Source organism: Dermacentor variabilis, chromosome 7 (assembly GCF_050947875.1).
Source record: "Dermacentor variabilis isolate Ectoservices chromosome 7, ASM5094787v1, whole genome shotgun sequence".
NCBI classification, from domain to species: Eukaryota; Metazoa; Arthropoda; class Arachnida; order Ixodida; family Ixodidae; genus Dermacentor; species Dermacentor variabilis.
This window is the reverse complement of record NC_134574.1, coordinates 162,883,740-162,900,268: the sequence shown is the minus strand read 5'-3', so window position 1 is coordinate 162,900,268 and position 16,529 is coordinate 162,883,740. Positions and strand designations below refer to the sequence as shown.

Here is a 16,529-nt window from a genome sequence, read left to right as displayed (position 1 = left end):
GCAATTGTATCGCTAGTATATTGTAAGTGTGAAAAAGTGGGTCACGGGGAGGAACGAGCACGGCAGTAACAGGAAATGTCACTCTGATGCCTCTGACAGCCCGTTTTTCAAGTTGTTGTGATTAACTAGCGCGAGCTGTCCCTATTTACTGTTGTCCCTGAAAAAAAAACGCTTTTTTCTCGTGATACAGTGCCAGCCAACGTATATTCGGCTCATCAAGGCGGTAGTGCTCGTTGTGATCCCAGCACCACTGTGCAGATATTCCGAATGAGGCAGCGCAACTCCGTACAGAAAGACAGGAATTTATTCCCACTACAGTGACAAAGCTTGCACAATGCTGACGGTTGACCATACACGGTGGTGATAACGACGACTTTACTCTTTGCATGAGGCTGCAAAAAAAAAAAAATGAAGTCACTCTGAGCACCATGGACAAGCGAACTTTTTTTATGAACTGCGTTAGAGTTGCGGAGGGAATAGAGAGAAACAGAGCGTTGGGGGGAGGGGGGGTGGAATCTGGCACTTTCACTCAATAATAGCCACACATACGACTTTACCACACCGGTCGTCACTAGTTATGCACGGTAATCTCCCAAGCGATTTTCGTGTCGATCTCCAAAGATGGTCTATGCCGTACGAACGATCTCACGAAAGTAAAATTTTGAACTATGCTAACATTACCCATATAACAACATCATTCGTGTGGGTGCTTACAGGTCTACTGGACGAATTGGACCCAAATCTCAGCTTAATTTAAATTATGAGATTTTACGTGCCGAAACCGCGATATGATTATGACATACGCCGCAGTGGGGGACTCGCGAATAATTCTGACCACCAGGGCTTCTTTAACCTGCCCCTCAATCTAAGTAAGGATGGTTTTTGCATACTGCATCCATTGAAATGCGGCCGCCGCGAAAATGGCGCGGGATCGAACCCGCTACCTAGATGCAGGTCAGCAGCGCAACGCCATAGCCCCTAAGCCAGCGTGGCGGCTACTTTCTTTCATAAATAAGGATTGGTGGCATTTTATGTTGATGCCACAAAGCTGCCCCCGATACGATAACCCTGCTTTCTCCCACGCAATGTTTTCAGTCTGCATTTACACTTGATATGCGTAGCACATGTTGTACCAACTCATACAGTCCAACTAATGATGTGTCAACTCAGTCTGAAATCGTTAAGGGTGTGCGAATACCCGAAAATTTTGAATGACGAATCCAAAAGTGTCTTATTCAATTCGGTCTTCGTATTGAATAGCCACTATTCGTAAATGAATATTTTTGCGAATACTTCTCGAATATTTCAAAACGTTAACAGCGCCCATTTATACATAAAATTTCAGCAAAAGTACGGTAAATTTTCATGCCCGCGGGCATCGTATAGACACAAAGCACGAGAACTTGTGTAATGGAGCAGGCTACGTCGCTTAGGTATCCACACTTTACAGGCTGTACAGCGAGCAATCCCGCTTACTGAAGAGTCCTGTGCATCTGAAGAAACTACTTCTTTGCTCCTAATGGCCCCTTTGCGCTTTTAATAAACAGTGCTTCATGACGTACTATGTAATGACAGAAACTTGCTAACGTTAAGAATAGTAGGATGTGAACATCGTTTTATATTATGACAGCGTTTGTCGGCGCTTCTTTTGGCCTTCTATCTTCCCCGTAAAAAAATTAATTGCGATAACGGCTGTTCATTATTCGAAAACCATTAAATATTCGGTTCGATTCCATTCGCTTCTGGCACTATTCGATGCTTATTTCATTTGGTCTCAAAAATCGCTATTCGCACGCCCCTAGAAATAATACTGTATCAAGTTACTCAAACCAGAACGCCAGATCAAGCGCCGAGTCGGTATGTTAAGAAACATTCACACCCAGGTAAGCATAGGCCTGCAAAATAAACAAAAATCTCTCAGATTCACTCACAAATTATATTTTAACGCGATTAACACGCTTATGGTACTTCACACACTTTCCGGGGTCTGTCTGTCTGTCTGTCTGTCTGTCTGTCTGTCTGTCTGTCTGTCTGTCTGTCTGTCTGTCTGTCTGTCTGTCTGTCTGTCTGTCTGTCTGTCTGTCTGTCTGTCTGTCTGTCTGTCTGTCTGTCTGTCTGTCTGTCTGTCTGTCTGTCTGTCTGTCTGTCTGTCTGTCTGTCTGTCTGTCTGTCTGTCTGTCTGTCTGTCTGTCTGTCTGTCTGTCTGTCTGTCTGTCTGTCTGTCTGTCTGTCTGTCTGTCTGTCTGTCTGTCTGTCTGTCTGTCTGTCTGTCTGTCTGTCTGTCTGTCTGTCTGTCTGTCTGTCTGTCTGTCTGTCTGTCTGTCTGTCTGTCTGTCTGTCTGTCTGTCTGTCTGTCTGTCTGTCTGTCTGTCTGTCTGTCTGTCTGTCTGTCTGTCTGTCTGTCTGTCTGTCTGTCTGTCTGTCTGTCTGTCTGTCTGTCTGTCTGTCTGTCTGTCTGTCTGTCTGTCTGTCTGTCTGTCTGTCTGTCTGTCTGTCTGTCTGTCTGTCTGTCTGTCTGTCTGTCTGTCTGTCTGTCTGTCTGTCTGTCTGTCTGTCTGTCTGTCTGTCTGTCTGTCTGTCTGTCTGTCTGTCTGTCTGTCTGTCTGTCTGTCTGTCTGTCTGTCTGTCTGTCTGTCTGTCTGTCTGTCTGTCTGTCTGTCTGTCTGTCTGTCTGTCTGTCTGTCTGTCTGTCTGTCTGTCTGTCTGTCTGTCTGTCTGTCTGTCTGTCTGTCTGTCTGTCTGTCTGTCTGTCTGTCTGTCTGTCTGTCTGTCTGTCTGTCTGTCTGTCTGTCTGTCTGTCTGTCTGTCTGTCTGTCTGTCTGTCTGTCTGTCTGTCTGTCTGTCTGTCTGTCTGTCTGTCTGTCTGTCTGTCTGTCTGTCTGTCTGTCTGTCTGTCTGTCTGTCTGTCTGTCTGTCTGTCTGTCTGTCTGTCTGTCTGTCTGTCTGTCTGTCTGTCTGTCTGTCTGTCTGTCTGTCTGTCTGTCTGTCTGTCTGTCTGTCTGTCTGTCTGTCTGTCTGTCTGTCTGTCTGTCTGTCTGTCTGTCTGTCTGTCTGTCTGTCTGTCTGTCTGTCTGTCTGTCTGTCTGTCTGTCTGTCTGTCTGTCTGTCTGTCTGTCTGTCTGTCTGTCTGTCTGTCTGTCTGTCTGTCTGTCTGTCTGTCTGTCTGTCTGTCTGTCTGTCTGTCTGTCTGTCTGTCTGTCTGTCTGTCTGTCTGTCTGTCTGTCTGTCTGTCTGTCTGTCTGTCTGTCTGTCTGTCTGTCTGTCTGTCTGTCTGTCTGTCTGTCTGTCTGTCTGTCTGTCTGTCTGTCTGTCTGTCTGTCTGTCTGTCTGTCTGTCTGTCTGTCTGTCTGTCTGTCTGTCTGTCTGTCTGTCTGTCTGTCTGTCTGTCTGTCTGTCTGTCTGTCTGTCTGTCTGTCTCGTCAACTTGAGTCACTGGGGTCACATGGGCGGCTAATGCTTAGAGCATAGGGATGCTCTGATTAGGGAACCGGGTTCGAAACCGATTGTCGGGCCATCTTGAATCACAGGTAGTGACAATACATATGTGCCGTTCATTAGTTTATCTTCACGCCAATTTGTGTTACTGGGTGTGCGCCACTCCTTATGTGCCGTTCTTTAATGAAACTCCTTGGGGCCAACTTGGATCACCGGGTACATGCTACTGGATATGTGCAACTCTTCAATGAGCCTTTCGAATGCCAACTTGAGTAACTATGTATCACTTAGTACGTATCGCTTTTCTGATGGAGGAATCATTTAAGATTTTTCGAGTGCTTGGGCGGAATCAAACCCACGTCATTTGTATCTGGACAAACTTCTCTCGCACAGTGCCACGTGCGGGATTCGCGGCACCGCCGCTGAATGACTCAGCATGTTCCGAGGTAAACGCGAGATAGCAGTCCGGCTGCATACAGGCCCTATGCATGAAGCGTCTCCGTGGTTGTAATATGGTATGTCGCTGCTTTGCTTCAATGCTAATCGCGTAACGTCAACGTTCATCGTGAGATTGGTTCTTCATTATTTTTTTTTTGCTTAGAAATCACTCGGACTCAGACTCACTAAAATTCTGCTCAGCCGGGCTCACTCAGACTCAGACTAACGAGCTATAGTCTCAGTCTGCGTTAGTCTGAGTGAATCGACTCGTGAGTGAGTGCGCCGACCTGTGCCGGTAAGAGAGGTTAACCAAGAACGCTGCTCTGTTTTGTAGGATGTAAATTTTAGATTACCAACCTTTCAGCACCCGGTGTGTCTCATCACTACCTTGAAGCTGAAGTTGTTGGTATTTCGAATGAAACTTCGATGCGTCTTTTGCAGGACAAGCAGGCACCGATTCGAGAAACAAAGAACAACGAAGAAAGGTTAGGCTGGGGAGAAAATAGCTGGCATTCAGAGAATGCTCAAGAAGTTATTCTTCGGCTCGGTTGTATTGTGTAAATATAAGAAGTATTGCAGCCCGTATATACTTCTTATATTTCTTATATATGCACACAAGAATTTTCTGAAGTTGTGACATTTCCCCCATTTTTTATTGCTGCTGTGTTGAATTAGAATAGACGTCACAATTGCGATATCACTAACTCTACATATTTATTTAAAAAATTTTGCCATGCCTGCAGATAGAGATATTTAACAAGTGCAGAGGAATGGGCAGTCACTCGTCACCGAAGCAATGATGGCGTACAAGCTTTATAGTTTCTCATGGCTATCCTCTTGGATAAATACTAGCAAACTCAGCATATGTCCAATAAGACTTACTGAGCTTAAGGCGCACTTTCTAAATGCTATGCTGTAGGTTTTGCGCTTTATCTGGAAGGAAGTTTGTCATTTTGTCTATTAATATTCCTTCTGTTGTGATTTAAACATTGCAATCTTGTGTCTGACAACTCTAGTGCCAAATTTATGCGTGGGCCTACAGGCAAACTCAATATACAACCTTTATCACTTCGCCTTTCGTTGATTTCTGCCTTGTGGAAGATTGAAATGCAGTTTGATTTATTCAGTTATTCAGTTATTCATTTCATTTTAAAAAAGGACGTGAATATGACGTATACACAGGCTTTTACACAGACTACCAATGAAGAGGTGCCACAGCTCTAATCGAAATCTAGATTTTTGTTCGGAAAAAGAAAGTCAAAAGCTTGAACAATCGCCGGCTCTGCGAAATGCGAAAGAAAATTAAGAGTGGTCTAAAAAAATTTTTCAGAACCACATCAAATCTCGTCTGAGAAATAATGAAACAGTTCAGCTATGCATCCGTGGGGTACACTGAAATAATTTGCAGGCAAAGTTTTCGGAGACGATTCACGATTGGGTTCTGATTTATTTTTCCATATCACTTAAATGAATTGAATTTTATTTCCCGTTCATTCAAACGAGGGTAGGCTGAGACTAAAGGCCTAAAGCCTGACTAAGGTCTCAGCCCCCGTAAGCGATATGTTTGACAGCAGTTTACACACGTATGCACAATTATGCAAGTTACAACAGACTTGATTACTGTGAACAAATTATAGCAACAACATGTATTGTCATCGTATTCAAACACCTTCAAACTAAGAAAACACAGTGCAGCACGGCTCAGTATAAACAAACATTTCAGATTGTAATGATTTTCTGAATTTATACAAATAAATTTTTGTAAAGGTAAACGTTATCGAATTTATAGAGCAGTATAAAGCAACAGCATGTGCACAAAAATAAGAAACGTCCACATCGTAATTGGGTGCTAAAATAATGCAAAATACAATGAAGATTGGAAATAGGACATGGATGCGTTCAAATATAAATGTATTAATACAATAAACATGAAAATGCAAAAATATTGCATGAAATGATGTGTGGATCCTGAAAAAAATGTGTGTCGTGGCAGAAAGATTATTTAATAAACTCATTTATTCAATTCTAAAGTATATGTCTTCCCTATTTAACCATTCTCTTACTTCTTCTTTGACTGTTTTTAAAAATTGTTCAAGGATACCGATTCACTGTATCAGTTCATTATTTTTGTGCACCGGCAGACGAATGTATGTTTCCCGTCTTTGGGTTTGTGTGTGTTGTGTGCTCTTTCGCAAGAAGTATCCCGGAAGGTTACGTTCACTGCATTGTGGGCCTGGGTTTTTCTTTCGAATTTCTAGAAGTTGCGTATAGTACATCATGTCCGCACGCAGCATGTCGTATTTTTGGAATAGTGGCGATGTTCTTAGTTGTGAAAAAGAGCCACGGTAATTTGCGTATAGGCGAATAAGTCATTTCTTATTGTAAGGCTATCAATTTCATGTAGTTTGTTCTGGAAGGTGTGCCCCATGCCAATATTCCGTTGAAGCTCAAGAAAACGTTGTTATTAAATCGCTTTGTATGTGCTCAGAGAGCACTTAGCATAGGAAAGGTTTCCACGTAAACAGTGTTTTGAGTTGTTGAAGCATTTAGTTTGACGTTGCATGAGTGGCGCCATGGACATGAATTACGAGCCGACAGTTAATAAGTTCTGCGTTAGGCCGAGGAAAGCCTTTAGTAGGACATGGAACTTGATTGCACAAGTTTATGTTGGCGAAGCAATGTCTAGAAGTGCCTTTCAATCGCACCGAATGTTTTGGGAGATAAGAAATTCGGGGCACGAGGATAGAAGAGTCGGCCATCCGTCAACGCCGCGTACCGTTGCTAAGGTGGAACGTGTGAGACAGTTACTGCAAGAAAATGGCCATGTTACTGTGCGCATATCTGTAACTCAACAGGGATTTGTGGCTCCGGCTATTATTCAATGTTTTGGGGAAACTGAAACTGTATGCAAAAAAAAAGAAAGAAACAAAGTGACTCGCCATGACGGCCCTGCGAAAGTAGATGTCCAGCGAAGCTGTTGCACAACCGCCACTACAACTGCTGAAGGGGATGTGCAATGCTTTATTGGTGGTTCAGATGCTTGTTCTGAGCTTGTTCTTAATTGAAACGTATGCTGTTCTGTGTGTTGTATGGGTGATTTCAAGGAATTATGCACTGGTCGGTTCACTTTGCTGAGCGCTTGTAGCCTCTACCTCACGGTGGTATCAGCCGTTACATTTCTTGCTTACGGGAGTATGAGCCATTACTGGTGATTATAGATGCTTGTTTTGTGTTGGGAGCTCAATTTAAGTGGAGAAGGGGAATGCACGTTTTGACAGCTTTAGAACGGAGAGTCGACTGGCTTTTATACAAACGTCAAAGCAGGTTTGCGTAGTGGCTGTGGTGGCGTCTTAATCCGGGGAGCTGCTTCGATTCCAAGAAAGAGCAGAGGGTAATGACCCCCAAGGCGAGGGGCACCGGCTTTCTGAGAAGCTTGGAGAAAGGAGGAACGGACGGTCGCTGTACTTGTACCCTCTGCATCACGAGGGGTATGAACCATTACATTTTTGCTTGCTTAGGGGGTATGAACCATTGATGATGGTGATAATTTCTGCTCGCGTACGGACACGAAAAATGCCGACCATCGAGAGGCTAACAGTGTTGCTGCAAAAACGTTTCTCACACTCTGGCAGACGAACAGAAATAAACCAGACGAGCAATTGCTGCTGTACTTTTGCGCAAGGTCAGAAATGATCCCACATTTTTTGCAAGCAGCATTGCCGCAGATGAAAGTTGTTGGGCACTGCCAGCATGGGGGGGGGGGGGAGGGGGGAGGGCCTCAAACGAAGCGACAAAGCGTCGAATGGCGAGGTCATGGTTCAGCTCTGCTACACGAAACAAGAAAAACCAAGAAATTCCGAGGCAAGCTAAGGAAATTTAGTATACGAAGGTAATGGACATACAACTACAACAAGTCCTACCTAACGATTTAAAAATAATTCCTACAGAGAGTACCGTCAACCACAAAGTTTTACAGAACATGGGATCTGAGGAAAAGCTGAATATATGCGCAGCCTCACAACGCAGTATTAGCCTAGTATTAACCTAGTATTAGCATTTACAGCCTCCACCAGTGTATGTGAACAACATTGTGATGTTCGGTTTTACTGACTGCTGCTGAAGGATGCTGGGAAATTGAATGTTATTTGAGATCCCGCGGTCTGTAAAATTTTGTGGTTGCTGTACATATGTATAATGAAAGCAATTAAATCGGAGTTGGAAACAGAAAAGTAACAGAAGAATCGAGAGCTAGGCACGCTTATTGTTCAAAGTGGGAAATGGATGCGTAGGAGAGCATGAAGAGATAATCAAAGTGAAAGGTAACAAAAATTGTCCTTGTTCTAGCAAAAAATGGTGTGGAGCACAAGAAGTATGGAATGCTAAAGGGTGTCCAGAGCGAAGTAATGGTTCCCAGGCTTACCTATAATAATTTTTTGGCTTTTCAGTGCCAAAACTACCATCTGATTATGAGGCACACCGTAGTGGGCGACTACGGATTAATTTGGACCACCTGGGGCTCTTTAACGTGCGACTAAATGTAAATACACGGGTGTTATCGCATTTCGCCCCCGTCGAAACGCGGCCGCCGTGGCGGGGATTCAATCGCTCGACCTCGTGCTTAGCGGCCCAACACCATTGCCACGGCGGGTTGGGCTTACATTTACTAACTCGATGCTGTGTTTAAAAGATGAAGTGCAACCGGGACTGGATATAAGGCTTTTGGGAAAACTAGCACTGTGTGCAAGTGATAAAAAAACACAAATGAGACATGGTATCCTCAAAGTCTTTTCTAAACAGCAGCAGCTCCGAACAGCAGTCATGGGGAGCAAATTCCTGGCAAATTCGCAAAGAAAGCTTCGGTTTAAGAAATGCGCACCAAGGCGTCGTCGTCTTTCGTCCCACGTGTCCCCGCGTAACATGCACGCGCATGAAGTGAACTAACAGGAAATGTTTTGTGCGTAGCAAAGCACAGACTTACAGGCAGCTGGTTTTCCCGTACTTGACTCTCCGAAATGAGTTTCCGAGGAACTTCACCTTGCCGAAGCACGTATGTGGCTCCTGCAAAGCAAGTTGTGTGCAGGTCGAGTGAGTACGTCTGCGCATTGGCGCGCACGCTTAGCACAGGGAAAACGTTCGTTCCATCCGCGTACACATTCTGCGCAAGAGTTCACTTCAAAACCAGCACGGCACTATTCCATTACACAGAAACCGTGCACTTGACGCTGTGACATCGCCCTTCGAGTCTGAAGGAAAAGCGCGAATTTAGTGCAGGACAAATAGTATTGCTGTTATGGAATACTACACAGAGGGAAATCTCGCGCCACTGTCTATGCGAGTTCCTTAAAGGTCACTTTGACACCATTAGAATGCCGGGATAATTGCGCAACGGTTCATTTTGAACCTTAGTGGGCCTAAAACATGATCATGGTTACATAAGTGAAGTATAAAAATTAATTAAATGTCTTAGTTTCCCAGTAATACGCACAACACCAATGATTACTCGCATGCTAATTTAAACGTAGAAAAGAGAAACATACGCTTGACACCCGCACACAGTGAGGGCCTACCCTCCAAATCGCATCTGTATAAAGCTGGTAGTTTTGGCATTTGACATATGTTATCGCGAATCATTGTGTTTTAATAATGTTTTCCTGTGCTAATAACAGGAAGGTAATGCATTGAAACCAACAGCACTGTTTTGTATCCCCCAGTGGTGAATCAATGGCTATGATGTTCTCGTGCTGTACACGACACTGCGGATTAGATTCCTTGCTACATATAGGTCACAATCCGAAAGCGCCGGTATGCCGAAACGCTTACTTATGCCAAGCACTAGGTGCATGTCAAAGGCGGTCAAAATAAATTTTTAGAACAAAGCTTGAATTACGTACTGCGTGACATACTATTTACAATACGATGATCCAACGCTTGCCCTTCACACCCAGGCTCGGTAATTATCCGTCGGGCATTTCAAGAAGAAAAATGTTCTTGGACCGCGGCCTCGTTTACATGCGGTACACAGAACCACAGAACGCCGCTGCCTTTCTGAAAGGAGCACTGGCATGACATTACTGTACTTTTCATTTTGTTCTTGCTTTAAATAAAGGTGCCTCGACCTCGGCACCCTAGAAAAAATACTAGCAAACGAGTGCCATAAGTAATATTATATATATACGCTAGCTCTGCTACGTGTCGGTTTCGTTTCCCAGGTTGTATATGCGCCATGATGTCATGACGCAGAAGGCAGTTGCAGAACATTGTAATGTTTTGGTACTAGTTGCGGCTGGCTTGGTTGCCTGTTACGTTGCTATTCATTGCGAGACCCGTTGTAGCAGAGTAGCAGCCAACCGAGCGGGTGCCAGAAAGTCACTCCCGCTGGACCACTTTCTTTTTTGCGTTATGACGTCACGACGCATGTAGCTGCTGAGAAACGAAACCGAGACTGGTACACAGAAGAGCTGTTTTAGAAAATTATTTGAGGGCGCTCTGAAGCTTGCTAGTGTTCTTATAGGCTTTCGATGTCCTGTCCTACATTTACCATAAAAAAAGAACAAGTTCAAATGCACATGCCAATATTAAGAGGAAGCTTTAGTTCAGGCCCAACTTCCATGCCGCCTATTCAGATACATGTAAAACGCAGAAGCGCTTCTTTTATATAACCCCTTGACCATTTTAATAAAATTTGTTTCATTTTAAAGAGAAAATTAAATTTTACTGACTGGTGGGACTGGAATTTTGACTTATGGTCTGAATGCTCTTACCGAAATTGCCCAAGGCTGGTGAGTTAAAAAAAGAATTAGAAGCACGAAGTTTACAGATACGTAATCAATTCTGTACCGAAAGCAGATGTCGCAGCTCTGTAAACTGCGTCCTTTAGAACATGCAAATGGGACAAACTTTATTTAATAATATATATCTTATGTGAATTGGTTACCGTGTTTATAAAGTTTTTCAGAAGCCCTACTCACATAATAGTGCTGTATTGAAGAGCCATGTATGATGTATCAATTTTGTACGCTTTACATATACTATCAGACGCCATTCACATAAATATAATGTCATTTTTGTTGTTGTGTTACAGAGCTGTGAATGTGACAGTTTTGTTTTTTGAATATCTGCAATTTTAAACAATTTTTATAAAAGATCGATAGCCTAAATAAAACATCTGCTTCTTATAGTGGCTAGATTTTAACTTTTTTCGCTTAAATGCGACAGACCTAATGAAATTTAGTGCAGTGCTTGCCGATGAAAACGATTTCTGATTTCCCATGTATTTAGATAGAAGCAACCGAGCTAAAGCGTTCCATTGAGATCCGACAGGTTACATGCGACTGCTTGGGACTGACTGAATGTTAAATGCTTCAGCGTGCGTGTGTGCGCGTTCTGCGAAATTTTCTGCTATATTTTTCTCTCGTGTTTCGCTGTCATCTTTCAGTAGATGCCAGTCAGTACCCTGACTCATCTAGGTTAGGGCTTTGCTTCCTAATTTTCCTTTTTTTGTCAGCAAATTGAGTGCAATCCTAGGCCTCACTAACCTATGATCACGACCCTTTACTCTAGCTAACACAGAAGTGTTAGCTAGAGTAAAGGGCCGTGATTCTGCACTATGCTGGGGTCAGCACAGAGTATGAAATCTAATTCACTTCTTGTGTGATGTTTAACAGTACAGTATGTGTGCGGTAGCGAAAATTCCGGCAGAACTCATCTCACGATGAATGTCGATGTCAATGAGGTTAGCATTGAAGTAATGTAGCGACACGCCGTATTGCCTACGCCGAAACGAGTCGTGCATGAGGCGCGTAGCTTCAGCTGGGCTCCTCTCGCGCTTCTCACTGGACACACTGAGCCATCTGGCTGCTCTGCTGCTCCACGCGTGGTGCGTTTGTGGACATGCATTCACGAGAGATTGTCCAAGTATGTGAAGCGGGTTTGAGTCCGCTCAGCACCGGGGGAAACTTTAAAGGATTTTTTTTTCAATGCGTAGAGGCAATTACCAAGTGGCACATACCCAGTGATCCAAGTTGACGTCAAACAGGTTCATGATAAGCAGCTCATACCCTGCGGTACATACCGAGTCTGACTCTCCCACGCTGGCGTGAAAGAGGTTCACCTAAAGAATGGCTCACTCCCAATTTCACATGCCAAGTGACCCAAGTTCATCCGATGGTTGAATTCAAACCTGGTCGCCTCAGCACAGCAGCCCAGTGCTGTACTCATTAGAACACCGACTATCCAATGACCGAAACTCTTAGGGTACCTCAGGCACCTTGCGAGATCTATCTTTAGAATAAAAGAACCAACAGCGCTCTGTCCTGTGCTCTTCACTCGCTCGTCCTGTGTCACGCTGTTTGTTTTTCATTATAAAGATGAACCAACTTGCCCGTTTCAACACGCTGCTGTCTTTCTGTCTGTCCTCACTCTTCCCGTAAACCTGGGTCTCTCGGTTGTCCATGGTCGAATGGGTAGCGTGCCGGGCTGTACTGCTAGGGAACTTGGATCACTGAGTATGTGCCGCTGAGCGCCCAAGCGAGGGAACAATTCTCAGCTTTCGAACACGCCAGAGCTCCACGCATCTAGTCTCGGAGGCCATGCGCGGACTTCTCGACAGCGCCGCTAAGTGGCGTAGTGTGTCCAGGAAAACGCGCGAGAGTGGATCCTGGCTGCCGCGCGACGCGTTTCCAAGCGCATGCACCGGCGAGCCACTTATTTCGGAGGCCATGCTCAGGTTTGGCGCCCAACAGAGGAATCCCTCTGCAATACACGCTAGAGTTACTGTATATGCTACCAAAGGTGGTAGCATATACAGTAAATGCATATTATGCAGTTACTGCATAATATGCATTTGCATAACTGCATAATGCATAACTGAATAATGCATAACTGCAGTAAATGCAGTTACTGTATATGCTACCTGTGGTAGCATATACAGTAACTCTAATACACGCCTCATACTCAAGGCGTTTCGGCGGTGGCACTACGTTTTCTCGCTATACTGATTCAATGCAATACCGTCGACAGATGCGTTCCGCTGCATTTCTTTGCGAGAATGATGTATAGGATGGGAAGGAAATGGGATTCGAAATCGCAACACTTACCTTGCCTCTTATCTTGGGACACCGCTTCGGTGTTGGAATTCGCCTTCCTGGTTTGCACACGGTGTCCACGGCTTTGAAATAAATGGTGGCACGGTTGCCTTTCAACTGAAAAGCAGACATACGCAATAGACAGACTTGACAGGCGTGACACCATGTAGATGCGGCGGCGCTGCTGTCACCATCTTGGTTAGCAAGAAGGAACAACATCCGTGAGGAACAATATCGGCGAGCTCTAGTGGCGCGAATTTTTCCAGAAGGCATGAATGACAGACCAAGCTTTCAAAAGTTGGTTTACAAATTGTTCAATGTAGCAAAAAGGAGAAAAGATAAACGTATTTTCTGCTCTATTTGCCTTCGCTCCTCTTTGTTGACTAAACGCAGCTTATGTATATAGAGGTAATAGAATCAGTACAGTGACCAGCACATTTTCATAAATAATATTTCCTATCGGTACCTGACTCTACCGACAGATGGGGACGGCGAGCGACCTCTAGTGCAATAAATTCAAACACTAAGTTGCACGAGGAAGGTAGAAATGTGATCTTAGTTGTGTGTGTTACCACCGCCTTTGAGATGGGATGCTCATAGCTCACACTGTTATCATCATCATGAAACTCTGTCGATATTTGTTTGAACTTATAGGTATGCTGGTGTACACAGTACTAACTTTTTGTCATGGGTTGATCACATTGATTCTGGAACATCCAAATCCAATCGTATGCTTGGTTACATAAAACGTAATTTTCCCCTAGCACCATCATCATTAAACAAACAGCTATATATCACTTAGTTCCGCCCTATATATGCTGGAATACGCTTCATCCGCATGGGACCACGGCCAGGTAACACTTATCAACGAGCTCGACGCAGTTCAAATTCCTTCAGCACGTTTCATACTTTCGAACTATTATTGAACATCCAGCGCAACTACCATGAAAAATAGCTTTAGTATCCCTACCTTTGTCATGTGCAAAAAATTAGCTCGCCTCTGCCTTTTTCAAAAGATCTATTATCCCAATCAAGTGCTTAAATCGCGCTGGATGCAGCCAGCTCCTTTCTTCACGCCTTGATCACCATTGCAAAGTTCATATTCGTCGAGGAAACACGGTAACATATTCCCATTCATTTACACCCAAAACTAGCCGTGACTGGAACCATCTGCCAGCTTCAACCGTCAGCATTATTAAGTAGGGCATGTTGTCGGGCTAGTCGGTGCATTAATTCAGCAAAATTTTAAAATGCGCGAAGAAGAGAGCACATGAACAGAAACATAGACGCACACACAAAGCGGAGACTTCCAACTGGCTTTATTTCGTGAAAACAGGGAATTTATAAGGTTCTAAAAACAGAAAAAGAAGGAACAATCGTGCTGAAATTGTGCACGAGGCAGTGACGGAAAATACCAGGGCCACTTTTCTGTCACTGCCTCGTGCACAATTTCATCGTGATTGTTCCTTGTTTTTCTGTTTTGTAGAACCTGATAAGTTCCCTGCCTTCACAGAATAGAGCCAGTTGGAAATCTGTGCGTTGTGTGTGCGTCTATGTTTCTGTTAGTCTCCTGTCTTCTTCAGGCAGTTTAAAATTTTGCTGAGTATTACCAACCCAGAAAGATTCCGCGAGGAGCTTCACAGTTCCTTTTGATTTCGTTTTCTTTTTGTTTTTACATATTTTCTTTTCTTTGGCGTGTATGCATGCGTAGCGCAATGACCTATGTGTAACCATTTCATTCCATACGAGAGGAAAGGGGGTTAATCGAGGGGCCCGATATTTATTGGTCATATCATAAAGAGCCAACAAACACTGAAACCAAGGACAACATAGGGAAAATTACTTGTGTGTAATAAATGAAGTAATGAAATGGTAAATTAAAGGAAATGAAAGTGGATGAAAAAACTACTTGCCGCAGGTGAAGAACAATCCCACAACCTTCGCGAAATGCGAAGGTTATGGGATCGTTCCCCACCTGCGGCAAGTAGTTTTTTCATCCACTTTCATTTCCATTGTTTTCCCTTTTTTACTTCACTCATTACACACAATTAATTTCACTTATGTTGTCCTTGGTGTCAGTGTTTGTTGGCTTGACATTTCATTCCATGTACCTTATGTCAACATGCCGTTACTTTTCATTCATCTTTCTTGCTGCTTTTTCCGATTTTGTTTTATCTAATGTGCTCCTTATCTAATATGTAAGGGTTCTTTCTATGCCCCTTCCCTCTACAATGCTGTAAAGTCGTGACGGTACAATAAATAAATAAGTAAATAAATAAACAGGGGTCGCTAAGGAAGAAGTTGAGGAAAAAGGAAAGTTGAGCTAAGGAAAAATACGCTGACGTTGCCACGCACGCCACCTGGTCACATAAGAGAACGAACGGACTATTGCAGACACGCGCCAAAATTTTCAGTGTGTTTCTGAAGGAAAGTTTTAGCAGAAGCTCCGCTATACTGATACCGTCCTCTAAAGAGTTATGACGGCTGTGTCAATTTTTAGATAGTGTGTTGTTAATTTGCACTTACTACGCCCGTCTTGCATAGATTATTTCGAGAGGCTTAGGCTCACGAGCACCTCCTTAGAGGCAAATTTTCCATTATAGTACCATGGGCGTGGAAATGCAGAAGTATTTTTCTGACATCCATATAACTGCTTGTTGGGTTACAAGGGACATTACATCGGCTTAGATTTTTTTCTATTGAGATGTAACCTACTACAGGGCAATTCAACTTTTGCTAACGATTGCTTTGCTACCAGTGAGTGGGACTAGCAATAGCAGCCGTCGTGATTATCTGCGCTTACCTCAACGTCGGTGATTTTGGTCACGCGCAGTGCGTGCTTTGGAGAATCCCGGTATCTCAGGGCCAGCTCACGCGCAAAGCGCATGTAGCGACGAAATTGGGATTTCTTCACCGCCTTTTCTCGCTCCTTGGCGTCCGAAAGAGTGGCGAACACGATCGCGACCAGCGCAATAACGGCAAAGACGAGGAGGAGCCTCATATTCGGAGTCGACAGAAGTCTGCGACGAAGCGGACGGGACTGCAACAACACGAGACACGGCGTGCGATCGTATGCTTCTAGTACTTAGGTACGATCGATGACGTCATCAGATTTGACCGTAAATTCGTCACTTGATATTTAACGACTCGTCTGTTACGTCGCCGATGGTTTCAAAAGACAGCTGCGACAACTCGCGAATCGTCATCGTCAGATTGGAGTATAGTGAAAGAGGTCTGACGATCAAAAGTAAACTGTTGCGCCATTGTCGCCTGTTAGATTTACACTTCTGAGACGAAGCAGTTCTCAAGAGCGCCTGCAAACAAGTATAAAAGGAAATAAAATGTTACGCCGAAAGGCCCCGTACACCATTCTACTTCGCAAGATAGCAATGATGAGCATTGAAGATTCAAGTACGTGGCGAACTTCCCGCAAGGCTTATAGTTGCGCCATGGAGAATTTCCTGTGCAGCATATCTTTCAGCGTGACACCATCCGATATATCCAGCCAGCCTGTCCTCGTATATATATATATATACGAGGACAGGCGCCTAGACAGGAAGAAAAAACTACCAC

The 16,529-nt window shown here is 44.0% G+C and overlaps 1 protein-coding gene across 1 annotated transcript; it reads right to left on the bottom strand.

The window, feature by feature from the left end:
• Positions 1-289: 289 nt before the first annotated feature.
• LOC142587254 (uncharacterized) lies at positions 290-16,010 on the bottom strand. The gene is made up of 5 exons (XM_075698120.1): positions 15,760-16,010; positions 12,969-13,073; positions 8,852-8,931; positions 4,231-4,305; positions 290-392 (listed from the first exon to the last, which is right to left on the bottom strand). Exons 1-4 carry the CDS (start codon positions 15,955-15,957, stop codon positions 4,257-4,259), a joined length of 432 nt encoding a protein of 143 aa, XP_075554235.1. The 5' UTR covers positions 15,958-16,010; the 3' UTR covers positions 290-392; positions 4,231-4,256.
• Positions 16,011-16,529: the final 519 nt, after the last annotated feature.

Bases quoted from the DNA above. Each gene is read 5' to 3' on its own strand.
- LOC142587254 (XM_075698120.1), bottom strand. From the start codon at position 15,957: ATGAGGCTCCTCCTCGTCTTTGCCGTTATTGCGCTGGTCGCGATCGTG. The intron at 13,074-15,759 runs GTAAGCGCAGAT...TCTGCTTTTCAG, and splicing joins CCAAAATCACCGACGTTGAG to TTGAAAGGCAACCGTGCCAC. The intron at 8,932-12,968 runs GTAAGTGTTGCG...CTTGCTTTGCAG, and splicing joins GTCCCAAGATAAGAGGCAAG to GAGCCACATACGTGCTTCGG.